At 44.8% G+C, this 17,023-nt stretch overlaps 1 protein-coding gene across 3 annotated transcripts; it reads left to right on the forward strand.

Moving 5' to 3' along the window:
* Window positions 1–5,781: 5,781 nt before the first annotated feature.
* SUOX (sulfite oxidase) lies at window positions 5,782–12,719 on the forward strand. 3 transcript variants are annotated; one of them, XM_063119968.1, is made up of 4 exons: window positions 5,782–5,935; window positions 8,259–8,325; window positions 10,643–10,814; window positions 11,162–12,719. In XM_063119968.1, the coding sequence occupies exons 2-4, from the start codon at window positions 8,270–8,272 to the stop codon at window positions 12,602–12,604; spliced, it is 1,671 nt and encodes a 556-aa protein (XP_062976038.1). In that variant the 5' UTR covers window positions 5,782–5,935; window positions 8,259–8,269; the 3' UTR covers window positions 12,605–12,719. The 3 variants fall into 3 exon arrangements, with proteins under 3 accessions (XP_062976038.1, XP_062976040.1, XP_062976041.1); XM_063119970.1 differs by lacking the exon at window positions 5,782–5,935 and adding an exon at window positions 5,977–6,194; XM_063119971.1 differs by lacking the exon at window positions 5,782–5,935 and adding an exon at window positions 10,138–10,316.
* The last annotated feature ends 4,304 nt before the right edge of the window (window positions 12,720–17,023 follow it).

The following is a 17,023-nucleotide window of genomic DNA, read 5'->3' on the forward strand; positions in this document are numbered from 1 at the left end:
ATAGAAACTTGAGGTGACTGTGACAAGTGTAAATGTCCTTTTGCAAGGGGAAGGCCAGCCCACCCATATAGAAGCAAACTAGGTGGCCACCTGGGGCACTTCAGCTCAAGAGGTCCCCATTCCAAATTGCTTACTAGGCCAGGCTTAGCTCTCAGGATTCTCTTGCCAGTCCACTAGGGCTACATATTCTATATCAATTAGCAAGCTCTTCAAACCTTGAGCCGCCTCCATATCATAAGAGACCGTGGAGCAACCAGCCCTGAAAGGTATAGCTAGACAAGGGAAGTTTTTTTTAAAAAAACTAATAGATTAGTAAGCAGCACAGGCCTGATTTAGTAGCAAGTGAAGGGAGTGGGCTTGTATAGGATACAAAACTACTTAATAGTCAAATTCTCTTCAAATACATTGGAGTAGAGTATAATCTTTATAGTCCAATATACGTTTATTTACTTGGCAGTCCCACTTTATTGCAGTGGAATTTTACTTCCAAAGAAGTATTCATTGGATTTCAGACGTAGTTATACCTATGGCTACCTTCTGGAATGTGCTGTTCTGCAGGATGGGCATGGAAAATTTCTACACACTAGTGCTATAAAAATGAGCACCCTAGGAAAACTCACCTGGAAAAAATAGCATGACAAATTTTGAAAGAGTTAATGGGGTTTGCTTAATGGTGGCCAAAGCTTCATTCAAAAGGTACATTGTGTGAGTTTGCAGATAAGATACTTGTAAAGTTCCAAAGGTGTATTGGAAAACAAAAGGTGAATTTAAGATTGGACGATAGTAGCTCACTTGTTCCTGGTAAGGAGTATAAAACTTTTTCAAGGGTCATGGTAAAGTGACTGCGCCAACTCCCAAACCTTGGAACCTAGGCTTTTAGACAATGCTACATCATAAGCACATTTCCCTTGTCTGGGACAGGAGATGTCTAGCCAGGAAGGCCATTAGAAAAACAGTTCATGAATCCTGAATATACACACCTGTAGTGTGTATATTCAGCGTTGGACTACAACACCCATTAGTAGGGGTGGGTTGGAGTTAAAGAATAATTGGAGAGCCATAATGTAAACTGGTCTATGCCCAGTAGCAACCTTCCACCTTCAAGGTATAGTGTTGATGTCCCTGCTGAAAGTGCTCAATACTTTGCTCTATTTCGAGTTACCCTTTTGTACTTAAAATATGCAGGTACCCTTATCAAAGCATGACAAAGTGAGTATCTTCACAAGCTAATGCATGAGACCCTTTGATCACTAGTTTATCGTGAGTTACATTCTGCGTATACCCAGAGCTGGAACAGAACTGGTGATTTGCTAGGTAGTCCTCATGCCTAGACTGCATTCTTGTAGGATTCTCCCACTTATAAGATACTTCTTGCATGTGGTTAGCAAACATATTTTCAGTACTGAAAGCAAGTGCTTGTTTTAAAATAGCATAAGATGAAGCATGTGAAAGTTAATGGACAAACGTTTAGTCCTTTGTTTTGCTTGCTTTGTTCTTATTGATGGCTTTGTTGCATTTTTACCAAATGGCCAGTAGAGGGTGCTGCTGAATAAGCTGCCGGTTTTGGATGCTGGAACTTCAAGAGAATCTTTTCCTCTTCTCCCTCCCCCTGCTTCAAAAAGGGTGGAGGGAGAGAGAGAACATTGATAGTTTGCAAACTAAAGACGTCCTTGGGTTTAGTAAAATATTTGCATAAGACCACATCAGATATAACAAGGGCCTTAAGTAATTTTTTTGTTTATAGCAAACACTTTGGTTTCAAAATGTGTAGTAATACTCCATGTTATATGTTAGATCTTCCCTTCTACAATGAAAGCTTATCTCCATACGATGTTGGACAGAATCATTGTCTAAATAGCACTGAATAGTTCATTAATATCTACTGTGGATGAAGGCTGAACCCAGGTGACTTCAGAAGAAGCTTTCAAACACGCATAGTTGGGTCCAATGTTTGGCTGAACAGGATCTGCTGTACTGTATGTACTAAAAAAAAACAGGTAGTGGAATTTTCAAAGTTTTTCTGTTTAAACTAACTCCTTTAAAACTATTTAAATCCCTTTCAACCCCACTCCCTTCTTTGTTTTGGCTTAAACCGTGGCCCATCACAGGCTAATTTTAATATTTGTGCATTTATGTTGAGCTTTTAATATAGCAACCTTAACCAGAGCATGCATAGGAAAACCAGGCCATGTTGAACCAAGCAAAAGACCTCTGCAAGAAGCACTAATAATTTCACAGCAAGCTGATGCATGGATTACTTTGTTCAGGTAAAAGTCTGTCCCAGAGTAACGTACTTGGAATGAAGCCTTTGTAGTTTCTCGACTCCCTTTCTGGCATATTGCAATGTGGGCAGTTTATAAAATATGAGTCATTCCAAAAGTCATTCGTAATCTTAAAGATACATGTTCTACACCTGGGATCAACCAATTTTATTTAATTACAACATTTATATACAGCTCCACATTTAAACAGACTCCAGAGCGGTCAACAATAAAAGATAAACAATAAAAATATGTTAAAACATATAGAATCATAGAATAGCAGAGTTGGAAGGGGCCTACAAGGCCATCGAGTCCAACCCCCTGCTCAATGCAGGAATCCACCCTAAAGCATACCTGGCAGATGGTTGTCCAGCTGCCTCTTGAAGGCCTCTAGTGTGGGAGAGCCCACAACCTCCCTAGGTAACTGATTCCATTGTCGCACTGCTCTAACAGGAAGTTTTTCCTGATGTCCAGCTGGAATCTGGCTTCCTTTAACTTGAGCCCGTTAAAACAACATATTAAAAGTTTTTAAAAGAACAGATTACCAATAAAAATGACTGATCAAGGAAGCTGCCTTGAAATAAAGATGTCTGCTGCAGGTGTAGAAAACTACACAACATTGGTGGCTACCTGACCTCCAGAGGCAGGGAGTTCCACAGAAGGGAGCAACCACACTGAAGGCAATTGAGATTTAAAGCCCAGCCCTATGGTTGTTCATTTTTGAAGTCTTACCTTCCTAATTTTGTTTTTCTTGGGGAAATTCAGAGGCAGGTAGTCAAGTGGTAATCTCAAATGAGTCTTGTATGAAATCAAGAATTGTAGGCCATGTTGTAAACACAGCCATTTTAAAATCTCTGCTTAGAATACAGTACAGTTGGGATAACTTCTAGAACTAGCTGAAGCTCTGTATCTCCTATAGATCAGGGCTGAAAGAGCAGCTTCAGGATCTACATTGGGTGACCTGTGCATATCACCCTACATTAATACAAATTCCACTCTTGACAAAGGTAAGGTTGCAGATAGCAAAAGGGTATCACTTTTGATTCACTTTTTTTAATTAAAACTTTTACCTCCCCAAAAGTTAAAAGCTTGAATATAAACAAATTAAAAGCAGTCATAGCAAGTCTTAAAACCAACATTAGTAATTGTATGTAATCACAGGTGAATGCTGGTAATACCAGATTAATTTTGTGAATTGTTAAATATTTACCTTAAGGTGTATCCTAGTGAATGCTAATTGCATTTGATGACAACAATCACTGCTTATCTCTATTTTTGGACTTTCATGTAACTAGTCTACGAATATTGACACACATTGATGACAGTGGTATCTCTTTTGAGATCTGTTGCCAAGATCTCAAAAGAGATACCACTGTGTAAATGCCACAGCTGGCTGGCTGTGTAGGAGGATCTATTGTTTTGTCTCTCCAACACAATCCCATGTATCACAGGAGCTTTTTTAAAATATGCTTCTGTTTAGTTCGCTATGTAGGTTTGCCAGGAGTTAACATACACATGGCACCTTAGATCACATCTTCTAATTATATATTTTGCATTGAAAGGAAATTATTATTTTATTTATTACATTTTTATACCGCCCAATAGCCGAAGCTCTTCATAATTTGCACTGCTGATCTTTTATTTGCCTATATGAAGAAATGGAGAGTTTTTATAACCTGGGGGGGGGAAAAAATTCCCTTCCTACTCTACTCCATACAAAGCCCAGTGTTGCAGCCTGCATCTCAACAGTTGCATGGTATCGTGTTTTATTACCAGCAGTTTCACAAATGAGAGAGGGCGGTTCTGATAAAACAAAATCCGCACCGCTATTTCTCAGCCCTGTTGTCATACTCCTTAGTCTTGTTCTAAAGTTGAGCGAGTCAAGAGGGTGAATTCCTGGTACTCTAAATAGCTGTTGGAGAAAAGGAAGCATTGCTCTAAGTAGCGTGTGGGACAGGGCTGAGCATATTATCATTTGGCCTCTAATGTATTCTTTCTCCAGCTAAATATAGCCAAGCACAACAAAGGGAACTAGAATTGCTACTGGCCCTCCGACAAAGGTTTCCGTATAGGGAAGGTTTGTGGCTCAATGGCAGATAAAGTACTTTGCATGTAAAAGATTCCAGATTCAATCCATGCCAATTCAATGCAGGTATGGAAGACATACTGTAGTACCACCCACTGTGTCTGATACTCTGAAAGGCTGCAGGCAGGCAATGTAGACCAGGTGTGGGCAACCTGTAGGCCAAGACATCTAGAGGGCCCCACCCCCCACCATTGGCTATGCTGGGTAGGGTTGATGGGAGTTGTAGGCCGAAACATCCACAGGGCCATAAATTGCCTATTCCTGGTGCAGCTATATGGACTAATGGCCTGACTGCATAAGTTAGCTTCCTATGTTCCATCTGTGATGCAGTATAGCCGTCTCTTCCATTGCATGAAAACAGCACTAGTAATTTGCAACTGCGTCGCCCCTTTAGTGACTCAGTGGCTCAAATAGTCATGCTGTGGGTTATTTATTCATTTGCATTGCACAGCTGTATTCCAATATTCCTGAACTGGGTCACTGTGCTAATTTAAGGCTGTTGTATGAATTGGCTGCTAGGAAGGAAGGCCTTGATAGGGGGTTCCTGCTCTTTGGAGGAAAGCACACTGGTGACTCAATCCTTTGCATGTTTACTCAGAAGTAAAGCTGATGGCATTTAGTGAATCTAACTGCAGCGGAATGCAGTCTTCCTGGTGTCCTAACCTTTGCATTTATATTCTTCGCTTAGCAGAAGGAGCTATCTTGGCTACATCCCTGCTCCTTATCAATAAAGAACATGTGAAGCCTCCAACAGATGGCCGGGAGGGCCGCCTTATCTCAAACTCCAGAACCATCTATAAACCTGCAATTGAACCCAACTCTATTCTAAGCTGCAAGATTTATACACACGTACCAGGGAGTGAGTGTCATTGGACTTCTAAGTAGACATGCATAGGGTTACACTGTGTGCCTGAATGGTTAAACTCTGAAGCATGCCTGCTCAACAAACTTCTGTTTGTAAGGTCAGAAGCATTACAGTTTTGGAGAAACGTCAGGCAGCAATGTGGTGGTGTTTGTTTTTAAAAAATCAGTTTACCTTTTTATTTTATTAATACGGATATTATAATTCACACCATCTGAATATCTACTAGTTATGCACTTAACAGATTTTACACTATGTTAAACCAAGGTATTTTAAAGTGGGCTGAAAATCAACTGATTATACGAAATGTATGATGTTCAAGTAACAAGTTGTTTTTAAAACATGTTACAACAGATATTACTAGAATAGAATTCACACGCCGGGTGAGGGGGGCGGGGGTAGCGCGGCATTTTAAAACCCGAATTTCCCCTGTTCTTTAAACAACCTTTCATGGAAGGATTATGTCCTAAATTTTAAACACACCCACCTTTCATTTGTTTATAAAGAAGAAGAAAAAGTCCCTGCGGCTGCTTTGCTCCTAACGCGCTCACCGCAGCAGTGGGGATGCAACTGTACCCGGCATCCACCCACGATTTGAACGGGGGAGGGCGGAGCCAGTGATGTGGCACTTGCGCACCAAGAGCTTCGAGGAGCATCTTAAAGGCGCAAGTCGGCGAGGGAACTCCCGAGACAAAGCCACGTTCTCGAAGTGAACCCAAGCAGCAGGTGAGGGGATTCTGCGCTCGCGTATTCTCTCGCCTCCGGATCGGAACTCTGTGGGGCGACTGGCCCCTTTAAATCTCTCCAGGGTTGCGCCAGGCGCTAGCGAGCGAGGTCCCCACCATCACTTTTTCGGAATGAGTTGCTCCTCTGAGCCGGGTCTCTGTCTCCCCCCTCCCCATTTTCTTAAAGGCGAAAGCTCGGTAGCTGCTGCGTCACGGAGACGGATCTTTTCTTGAAAAGGACTGGCTGGCTGGACTCAAAGGTGGGGAGGGGGAGCCGGAATAAAGGGGAGGGACACAAAATAGGTGCCAGGCTGGCTCGAAAGGGCTGTAGGAAGGGGAGTGGGCTGGCAGTCGCTCCCATCGGAGGCTGGGGCTGTTGAGTTCCATCCGTTTCTGAAGATCGAAGCGTTTTCTAAATCTGGATTGGGGGGTCGGGAGGTCCTGCGAGAGGCTTGCTGTGATGGGACAGATTGGCTTCAGATCAGACTGCGCTTCGATAGCCTGGGGAGACCAAACTACACGTACCCTAACTTAAATTAAAGATGGCTCTTCTGGTAATTTCCCCCCAAACAAGCACAACCGGCTTTTTAAACTCGCCTGACCATTTGTCACGGCTATGTGTCCGTGGGTGGGTGTCAGCATTGGGCCTCCTCTCGCAGGCGCTCTCCAAAGACGCTTGTCGCTCTCCTCGATCGGAGGGAAGAGCTCTGTGTAGCTTATCGTGGGCGTCCACTCTAAGTAGGACTGACATTGGATACAGCGCTGTGTAGGATAACAAGTCATGTGGAAATGTCTAACCTGTGGAATTTATGTACTTCAGGCTATTAAAGATAGGATCAGAACCAGAAGAAAATGAAATGAAATATAAGTTCATATGTATAAGGGGAACGTTCCCAAACTGTTGCCTTCCAGATGTTTTGGATGACCATTCCCAATATTCCTAACCATTGGCCATGATGGCTGGGGCTGGTGGAAGCGGAAGTCAAAAACAGCTGGAGGGCACCAGTTTGGGAAGGGCACAGGGCTGGAAAAAGCTGCCTCATGTGAACCAACAACTTGTCAAGGCGAGCGGACAACCCAGAATGAGAGACATCTGCAACCTCCTGTTTCAGCAGGGGAACGTCTCTCCCTCCAGATTCCCCCGTCTGGCCCACCAACTTCTTCACCTCTCTCCAGGCAGAGAAAAGCTCTTATCACTGATAAGAGCTTTTCCTTGCTCAGGGCTGAGAAAAGCTCCCTTTGGGCTCTGGCCACATCTTGGCATGCAGCTGTGGGAGGCTTCTGGGTAGCAAATCCAGCCCAAGGGCTGAAAAGTGTTGTCGTCATCGTCATCCCAGGTGTGACACCTACATAAATAAATAGGCGTTGATCTCAAATTCAGTTAATGAGTAAATAACTAACGCCAAAGCTTACATAATTGAATTTTTCATTGGAATGCAGGGAGTCTTCTTATTATATAGAGTGTTTTCCATCCTGCATCGCGATTAAATGTCTGAAATGTAACCTTTATATTTATCCACAAATACATTGAGCTGAACTAGTTTCAGAGATTGCTAATAGGTAGAATGTTGATGATTAACATGAAGAAAACCAGGAACAGGTAGCCAAAAGCTGAAATAGTGTATGATGCTGCAGCCATGTGCATACTTTAAGAAAAAGTAAATCCCATTGAAGTTGGTGAGGCTTGCATATGAGTAAACACTGACAGGGTTGAGGTATAAGTCCTTGTTAATAACAATATAAGGGGGTAAAAACACTACAGTAGTCAGAACTTTAATTGGGCCAGAACTTCAATAGAACTCAAAATGTTGGAAGTGAGCTTTCAAGTGAAGACAGACTTCGTAGCACAGGGTGTTAAATGAGAAACAGAATTGCCTCTCCTTTTGCTTGTGACTCCTGTGTTCTTGCATTTATTTCTAGTGGGGTTCTCCTTTTCCTGCTAATTGTAATAGAATTGGTATTGAATTTCAATTAACCATCTCCTTTAATTCAGGTGTGGAATTTTTCTAAGTATCTGTGAAGTGGCCACGCTAGACATCTTGGCACCATTGGTTGGAATTAAAATGATCACAAATAGTCTCACAAATTGTCTTTTAAAGAAGTTGCTTTTCCAAACGCATCTCAATTTCTGTGTTCCTTACTCCAACTCCCACCGTGTTCTGTAACTGACTGCTTGAAAACTTAGCAAATGATGTACAGAACTGCCTTAGAGAGCTGCCTGTATTTGCCTGTGACCATCCCAGAGAGGGAACATTCTTTCTGGATGTGCCTCTGGTGGGCAGCTCTAGCTGCAAACCCTCTGTGACTCTCTCCATTGTATGTAGGTTTGGGGAAGATGCTGCTGTCCCGACCCAGCAGAAATGGACTCTGCACCCTTCAGAGAACATACTGGTATGGAAAATATGATTTCTCATCAAATGTGTGTTTTGCAATGAAAGGAAATCTTGATCTTCAACCTGTTATCCAGGCTCAAAATTCCCACCTCTCAAAATCCTGACTGAGGATGACCCAAAAATCTGCTGCCTAGAGTGCTTTGGCATAGGGCCAAAAATTGTGAAAGTAAATGCATAAAAATTGTACCTTTTTATCAGCACAATCGCAATATCATTAAGTTAGGATGGCAAGCACTTAAATTGCATTAGTTTAGTATAGCTCCTGCAGCTTTAACTGTTGTGATGAAGAGAGACTTTCACCAGGTGCTGCATGCATGCAAATGACACCTGCTGAAATTCCCTTTTCTATATAACTGTTAAAGATGCAGGAGCCCTGTCCTCCTTTCCATATGGTCACTCTATTCAAAGAGGAGTTTTTCATTGGACCAACTGTGTTGATAGTGTTATGGTTTCAAGCTTGTGAGATACACCAAGTTGTTAAGGCAGGAGTAAGCCAGTATTTTTTAAAGAACACAGCACAGTTTCTTAAGAGTTCATCTCATCCTATAGCCTCTAGCTCTGCACTAAAGTCCGCACCCAAATAATTTCATCTCCCACCCAGCTTGTCTTACCAGTGCCACTCAGTTCCAACTGGTGGTATTGTTCTGATGTCCTAGTAAAAATGAGACAAAAAGAAAGCAGGAAGACTTTTATTGAACTTTCCTAAAGAGTCTTTTCAAAATATTTGTCTTGGTTCCTTGCCCAGCTGTAGGTGAACTTTAATCTTATCTCCAAGTCTATCCTTTCTTTTTCAATGTGACTTCTGTCTTCAGGATCCCAGGCTAAGGGTGCAGTCTAGGTGAGGAACTCCTTTTTGTTGACTCCCTCTGTCTCACCTTGAGTGGAGGTAGGAGTTAATGATTAATCACCAGCTGAGCTGAGCAGAAGTGAAGGCATGTGTACTATTGGTGTCCAGATTCAGCGATGTGCCAGCATAAAATGTGCAATCAATAAATAAAATACATTTACATATCTCATCATCTTCTTTATGATTCATTCCGATTGCAGAAAGTGTGTGTGTGTGTTTTCTTCCAGAATTTATAAAAAAAAAATTGGGGGGGGGAGGAGAAAGAAGGATATACATGCATGTTGCCATTTTGGTAAAGGTGGTAGCTGAAGACAGTGAATGGAGAGGATCAGGTAGCAATGCTGATGTTCCTATCCATGGGAATTGTCCTCCAGTTTCACGTCCTTTGGAGGAAGCCTCCTTTTATAAATTATGAGATCTAGAAAGTTGCTTTATTTTGACATCAGACCTTCAGAATTGCTGCATGTTGTGACTGCATGCACACAAGCTCTTTCAAAACAAAACAAAACAAAATCCCGGGTAGTTAGGATGCCAGCCCAGGATCAGAACTCCATTTATTTTCCTGCAAATATTCCTGGCAAGAATTCCCTAGGTTGCTTGCTCACACTCTTTTCTTGTGTGGGAAAAGGGGAACGTTGCCTTCAGCTGGCAAGGATACTTTGACGATAAAGCAGGGATTTCTTAAATTCTATTGTTTGGGAACCAGAAAACAGCTCCTAGAAAGCCACTACGTTGCTATGGCAGCCTCCATGTTCTGCCCCTGTGCCCCAGGCATTGCTGCAGTATGAGGCCTGTGCTTTGTTCCCAGTCTCCTTTCCTGTGTTACATCAGAGAGCCTTTGTAAGTCTGCAAGTTATGACTCAGCATGTTTCAAAGGTCGTAGGGACTCCTCTTATTGGCTTCTTGTGCCCTGTTCCTCCCTAGCACTTTTGTCCCCTGATTGCCCTTTCCTGCTCCTTGTAGGACACGTGTCCTCTAGAGTCAGTTAAGGGCACAGCTACAGTACAGTTTTGCTGAACTGGTTTGAAAACAGTTGAGCCATCATCACTTTCTACAAAGAACTGTGAGGATAAATAGCCTTGTGAGATGCGGAGAGTTCTGCATTCAGGACATAAAAGCAGCCCTGCTGGACCAGACTGCAGGTACAACTTTTTCAGCATCCAGTTTCCACCCAGATGCTTCCCTGTCGTTTGCAACAGCCTCTCCTTGTTGTTTGTCCCCCAGCACCATATGCTCAGAGGGGTTTTGCCTCTAAACACAGGGTCTGTTTTGCTGTTGTAACTGATTGCTGTCAATAGACTATTAATATGTCTGATCATTATTATTATTTTTAAAAAGCCACATCACATCATCTTGTATGGGACTGAATAGTGTTCCTTCACTAACTCCCAATGGTTTGACATGTTTGCCCAGAGCATGTAGTGTTGACATCTCCTTAAGATGCTGCATTTTGCTGCCTTTGTTGCAGGTTGAGAGCCATGGCCTGGAGGATCTACCCTCTGGCCGACTTAGCCTGGACACCCTTTCGCTCCCATGGGACCTGGAACAATGCCAGAGGCACGAGGCGTAGGCTTATGGTAGCAGTAGGGGCTGGCCTGGGCATAAGCACCATCTTGGCTTATGGAGATCACCGTCGGCAGGTGAGTGGGGGCAGGAGTGGGGTTAGAGGGGGCCAAAAGAAGAGCTATCCAGTGGAATTTTAAGATGTTTTTAGAATGTTTTAGGATGTTTTTAACAATGTATATTATGTTTTAATTCAGTTTTATGTATTTTATTGCTTATTGTCATTCCCCGCCTTGATCAAAGAGTATTATTATTATTATTATTATTATTATTATTAAATATGTGGAGATTTGGGGCCATCATGGGAGGAAGTGTCTCAAGTGAGACCCTTTGAATGTTTGCTTGGTTTCACAGGCTGCTTATGTAAGATTCGGGCAGCAGAGTTGTGGCTTTCTTGACCACTTTGCCCTCTGTCTCCTTCCAGGTAGCCAAGGCTGAGACGCCAGCATCCATACCCGGCCCTCCATTTCCCGTGTTTACCCGTCAGGAGGTGGCTCGCCACCACAACGAGGCTAATCGGGTGTGGGTGACCTACGGCAGCGACGTGTTTGACGTCACGGATTTCTTAGAGCTGCATCCTGGGGGCAGAAGCAAGATTCTTCTGGCGGCGGGGGGCGCTTTGGAACCCTTCTGGGCCCTCTATGCCATGCACAGCCAGGAACATGTGCAGGAGATCCTTCGGGGGTACAAAGTGGGGGAACTGAGTCCTGAGGAGCCTCCCCAACCGATCCCCGGAGATCCTTATGCAGATGACCCCCCACGGCACCCTGTCCTTCGGGTCAACACCTTAAAGCCCTTCAACGCAGAGCCCCCTCCAGAGCTGCTCACTGAACATTACCTGACTCCCAAAGAGCTCTTCTTCAAACGCAACCATCTACCTGTGCCAGTTGTGGACCCGGTGTCCTACCGCCTGAAAATACAGGGTCCCCGTGGAGGGACCCTGTCTTTGTCTCTACAGGACCTGAAGAAGAATTACCCCAAGCATGAAGTGACCGCCACCCTGCAGTGTGCCGGCAATCGGCGTGCCGAGATGAATGCCATCAAGAACACCAACCGGCTTGGCTGGGACGTTGGGGCCATCAGCAATGCACGCTGGGGCGGCGCCCGGCTCCGGGATGTCCTGATGCGAGCTGGCTACAAACCAGGGGATGAGGGGCATGTCTGCTTTGAGGGGTTGGACAAGGACCAGAGTGGCACCGTTTATGGGGCCTCCATCCCATTTGAGAAGGCCATGAGGCCCGAAGGGGACATCCTCTTGGCCTATGAGATGAATGGGGAGGAGTTGCCGCGAGATCACGGCTTCCCCCTCCGAGTAGTTGCGCCAGGCATAGTCGGTGCTCGCAGTGTCAAATGGCTGGGTCAGATCACAGTGGGTCCTGAGGAAAGCAAAAGTCACTGGCAGCAGAAGGATTATAAGGGATTCTCTCCCTCCGTGACGTGGGACACGGTGGACTTTTCGAAGGCTCCTGCCATCCAAGAATTGCCCATCCAGTCGGCCATCACCGAGCCAGGCCCTGATACCTCCATCACCCCCGGGGAGCTCACAGTAAAAGGCTATGCCTGGAGTGGAGGGGGGCAAAAGATCATCCGGGTGGACGTTTCTCTGGATGGTGGAAAGAGCTGGCATGTGGCCAGGCTGACCGGGGAGGAGCAGTTGCCTGGCCGAGCTTGGGCATGGAAGCTGTGGCAACTAGATGCTTCTGTGCCCGCCGGCACCAAAGAGCTGAACATTGTATGCAAGGCTGTGGACACCAGTTACAATCAGCAGCCGGATACAGTGAGACCCATCTGGAACCTTTTGGGAGTGCTCAACAATGCTTGGCATCGAGTGCATGTCCAGGTGGAGGGGGAGGAGGAAGGGGATTGATTGTACCTCGTTGCCTGACAGAAACAAAGGGTCCTGGATCTTGGCTGCTCTGCAGCTTCTGCCTTCTGTAAGGACATCTGTCATTATTATTATTATTATATTTATTTGAATCCCACCTTTTGCCCAATACTGTGCCTCAAGGCGGTCTTACAAAGTTTAAAAAATACATTGGAAAAAAACATTTAAAATACGCAACAAAATTATAAGTCATAAACATAGATGGAGGGCCAGATTATTCTCCAAAGGCCTGCTGGAACAAACACGTTTTAGCCTGCTTCCGAAAGCCCATCAAGGAGGGAGCCAGTCTAGCTTCCCCTGGAAGAGAGTTCCAAAGCACTGGAGCAGCCACCAAGAAGGCCCTCTCCCATGTTCCCACCATGTGCACCTGTGAAGATGGTGGGACTGAAAGAAGGGCTTCTCCAGAGGATCGCAAAGCATGGGCAGGCTCATAAAGGAGAATACAGTCTTTCAGATAACCTGGACCTGAGCCATATAGGGCTTTATAGGTCATAACCAGCACTTTGAATTGTGCCTGGAAACAGACTGGAAGCCAGTGGAGCTGTTTTAACAGGGGAGTTGTATGCTACCTGTAATCAGCCCCGGTCAACAATATGGCTGCAGCTCTTTGAACCAGCTGGAGTTTCCGAACACTCTTTAAAGGCAGCCCCACGTAGAGTGCATTACAGTAATCCAATCGGTATGTAACTACGCCATGTGTCACCGTGGCCAGGTCCGACATCTCTAGGAACAGGCGCAGATGGCCCATTAGCTTTAACGGTGCAAATGCACTCCTGGCCACCGCCGAAACCTGGGTATCCAGGCTCAGGGCTGAATCCAGAAGTACACCCAAGCTGCAGACCTGTGTCTTCAGGGGGAGTGTAACCCCATCCAGCACAAGCTGAATCCCTATTCCCTGATCTGCCTTTCGACTGACCAGGAGCACCTCTGTCTTATCTGGATTAAGCTTCAATTTGTTCGCCCTCATCCAATCCATTACTGCCAACAGACACCAGTTTAGCACAGAAACCGCTTCCTTGGAATTGGGTGGAAAGGAGTAGTAGAGTTGGATGTCATCAGCATACTGGTGGAACCGAACCCCACAACCCCATAACCTCACCCAATGGTTTCATTTATATGTTAAATAGCATGGGGGACGAAACAGAGCCCTGAGCGACTCCACAGGCCAACGGCCAAGGCGTCGAACAGGAGTCCGCCAGTACCACCTTCTGGGTCCGTCCATCCAGGAAGGAATGGAGCCGCTGTAAAACAGTGCCTCCAAGACCCATCCCAGCAAGGCGGCCCAGAAGGATACCATGGTTAATGGTATCGAACGCTGCTGAGAGGTCCAGCAGAACCAGCAGGGGCACACTCCTCCTGTCCAGTTCCCGGCGAAGATCATCCACCAAGGCGACCAAAGCTGTTTCTGTCCCATAACCAGGCCTGAAGCTAGATTGAAATGGATCTAGATAATCTGTCTCATCCAGGAATCCCTGGAGTTGGGAGGCCACCACACGCTCCAATACCTTGCCCAAAAATGGGAAGTTGAAGACTGGCCGGTAGTTATCCAATACAGTGGGGGCCAAGGAGGGCTTTTTCAGTGTGGGTCTTACCACTGCCTCCTTCAAGCAGGCTGGCACCTTACCTTGGCAAAGGGAGGCATTGACCAAGAGGAAGGATTAGGGTTTTGAGCAAAGTCTTGGGACTTCTCTGTGTTCCTTCTCACTATTTGGCTTCTGGTTTTAGCGACACTTTTCTTCCATGAAGAGGGCTCAGCAGAAGGCATGTCCATCTCATCTTCACTTAGCTAGCTCCAGAGCAGAAATCTGTCTACTGCAGGAATTTGGGGTTCGGGTGGTTTGGAAATGGCTCCAAAAATCTTTCTAGTCTTCAAAACTACACTGCTTGTTGGCTGAACAGGGTTTTTTTTTAAGCATTGCAGCTCTGTCTGTGTTAATTCGGTGGGCACGTAGGAAAGGTGTCCATCAGTTTGGGAAGCTCCCAGAATCCGTAGTGCCGCTTTGGTTTTGTGTGTATGTGTGTGGGTGTGTGGGTGTGTGGCCTGAGTCGCTTTTGTGATCTCCTGCATCTGTTAGTCTCCCTTGGGACAATGCAGGTGCAGAATTGCTTTCTAATGTCTCTTTTCGCTGGCACTTGGCCTGTTCGCCACTCGCCATCCTCGCTCAGAAGACAAACTTGAGGTGACCGGTTACAAAACAAGGATAGCACTTCCTTCAGGGACAGTTCTCTGTGATACCTTGAGAAATTTAATGTCATCTCAGTACCCTCTTGCTACTACCCTCTTCAGTATGTGTGCATTTTTCAAATTAATAAATGCATACCCTGCCTTTCAAATAAATTTCCCAGGGTTGATTATGAGTAGGTGACCATATGGAAAGGAGAATAGGGCTCCTGTATCTTTAACAGTTGCATAGAAAAAAGGATTTCAGCAGGTGTCATTTGTATGCATGCAGCACCTGGTGAAATTCCCTCTCCATCACAATAGTTAAAGATGCAAGAGCCCTGCCCTCTTTTGTATCTGGTCACTAGTAAAAGAGGGCAGGGCTCCTGCAGCTTTAACTGTTGTGACAAAGAGAGAATTTCACCAGGTGCTCCATGCATGCAAGTAACACCTGCTAAAACTCCCTTTTCATTACAACTGTTAAAGATACAGGAGCCCTGTCCTCCTTTCCATTTGGTCACCCTAATTATGAGTTTGCTTACAGTTCACTGGAACAGTGGCATAGCAGCACTTGTGTACCTGTTCTGGACCTGGGATTTCGGAATAGGGTAGGCTTTGGGAAGGAAAGGATTGCTACGGATGGGCTGGGTGTCCCTAAATAACTAAAATGATAACTGAAGGCAAAACATAGAGCTTGGGGGAAATATCTGATTCCAGATCGGAAACACTGTCCTGCTAGCTTGTATGCCATTTTCTTACAGCACTTGCCAAGTTTTGAGAATCCAGTTTAAAGGGTGGGGAAAGGCTTTCATCGTACTATAAAAGACCTTTGTATCCCTATTTCAGCTTTTCTTCATTTGTTGTTTCTCTCTGCTGGCCATGGTGGGAAATGTTTTCATCTCACTCTTTTTCCCTCCCTACCTAAAACTGCACAATGGCCTGCATGAGAGACTGTACAGAAATGCTAAAGCTAGTGGGATCTCCCTTCACTTCCCCCCTCCCAACAATACTAGAGTGTTGCATATGGGTGGAGGGGGAGATATAAAACTGTTTAAGCTCCTGTAAGGTAGCTAGAACTGCATGGCTCTGGCATTCTTTTCCATGGCTAAAGTCTAGATCATGTTAATTACAACATCAACAAGTGAGAACAGGTCTTTCAGTGTTTTGGCAGTTAAGACTTTGACACCCTGTTGGTTTGGAACCAAGCATCATTTCTCTGAGCCCTGTACAAACTTATAACATGTCTCCTCCCCTCCCACATACATAAGGCTATGCATATTTCACTGTCATATTTTTAAGCCACATATACTTCCCTAGTTAGTGCATTGCCTGAGCAGGACCACAGAAAAGCCTTGTTTTTTAAAAGCTGGAGGATTGAGTGGTACCTTTTAGTTGCTTTTGTTTGACCTCCTTACATTTTTGGTTTCCTGATTTGTATTTAGAGCCACCAGACATGGGATTATGATGTTTGTGTATCTGCGTAAATCCTACCAGCAGCATCAGTTCCCACTGTACTTGCGATCACTGTCCCTGATTATTATGGTGCTTGTCCTTCCTTCTAGCTGTCTTCCCTCCTGCCAATGTACAAGGAACTCTGGGAGTGGTAGTTTTTGAGAGAGTATATCACCTAGGGAAGTGTAAATCTCTCAGTCTCAAACTGTTCATTGCCACCAACTTCTGGTAGCAAACTTTGAGGCCTACTTGCACTTACAAAACCCCTAGTGGTAGGAGAGCCAGTGATCGCACAGAACTGGCTGCACTTAGTTGTGTCAAGTACATTGATGTGTATATGTTGATATAGTTGGTTTGCAATCTCTTTCCAGCCCAGCTCCTATGCCTTTATCAGTAGTTGGACATGCACAAATTTAGCAGGTGAAACTTTCCCATCTATTATGCCAACACTTGAGAACATCGAGTTTTCTTGCCTGAGCTGTACAACAGACTCGGTTACACACTTGGTTATCTCTCCAGATAACATGAGTCTTGGATGGATAACACCTTCTGGACATAATAAACTCTGTTCTGAGAAGACTGAGGAAACTTGTGGAAGCTAGCATGAGGGGGGAAATGGTAATTCTTGGGACTAAATACCTTTAAAATTGCATGGGGAAAAGTTTATAATACTATCATTATATGCTGGTTCCTTTTATTCTGTCCTTGGTCTGACCTTATTCCAAAACTATAAGACACTAGAGATTGTAATACAAATGCATTTACTCTGTCATCTTGGAGAGAGGGTA

This window comes from Elgaria multicarinata, chromosome 3 (genome assembly GCF_023053635.1).
Source record: "Elgaria multicarinata webbii isolate HBS135686 ecotype San Diego chromosome 3, rElgMul1.1.pri, whole genome shotgun sequence".
Lineage (NCBI taxonomy): Eukaryota > Metazoa > Chordata > Lepidosauria > Squamata > Anguidae > Elgaria > Elgaria multicarinata.

What these genes read in the sequence shown, in the direction of transcription:
- SUOX (XM_063119968.1), top strand. Translation starts at nt 8,270, where the DNA reads ATGCTGCTGTCCCGACCCAGCAGAAATGGACTCTGCACCCTTCAGAGA. An exon ending in ACCCTTCAGAGAACATACTG is followed by an intron (nt 8,326 to 10,642) that starts GTATGGAAAATA and finishes CCTTTGTTGCAG; the next exon opens with GTTGAGAGCCATGGCCTGGA. An exon ending in ATGGAGATCACCGTCGGCAG is followed by an intron (nt 10,815 to 11,161) that starts GTGAGTGGGGGC and finishes GTCTCCTTCCAG; the next exon opens with GTAGCCAAGGCTGAGACGCC.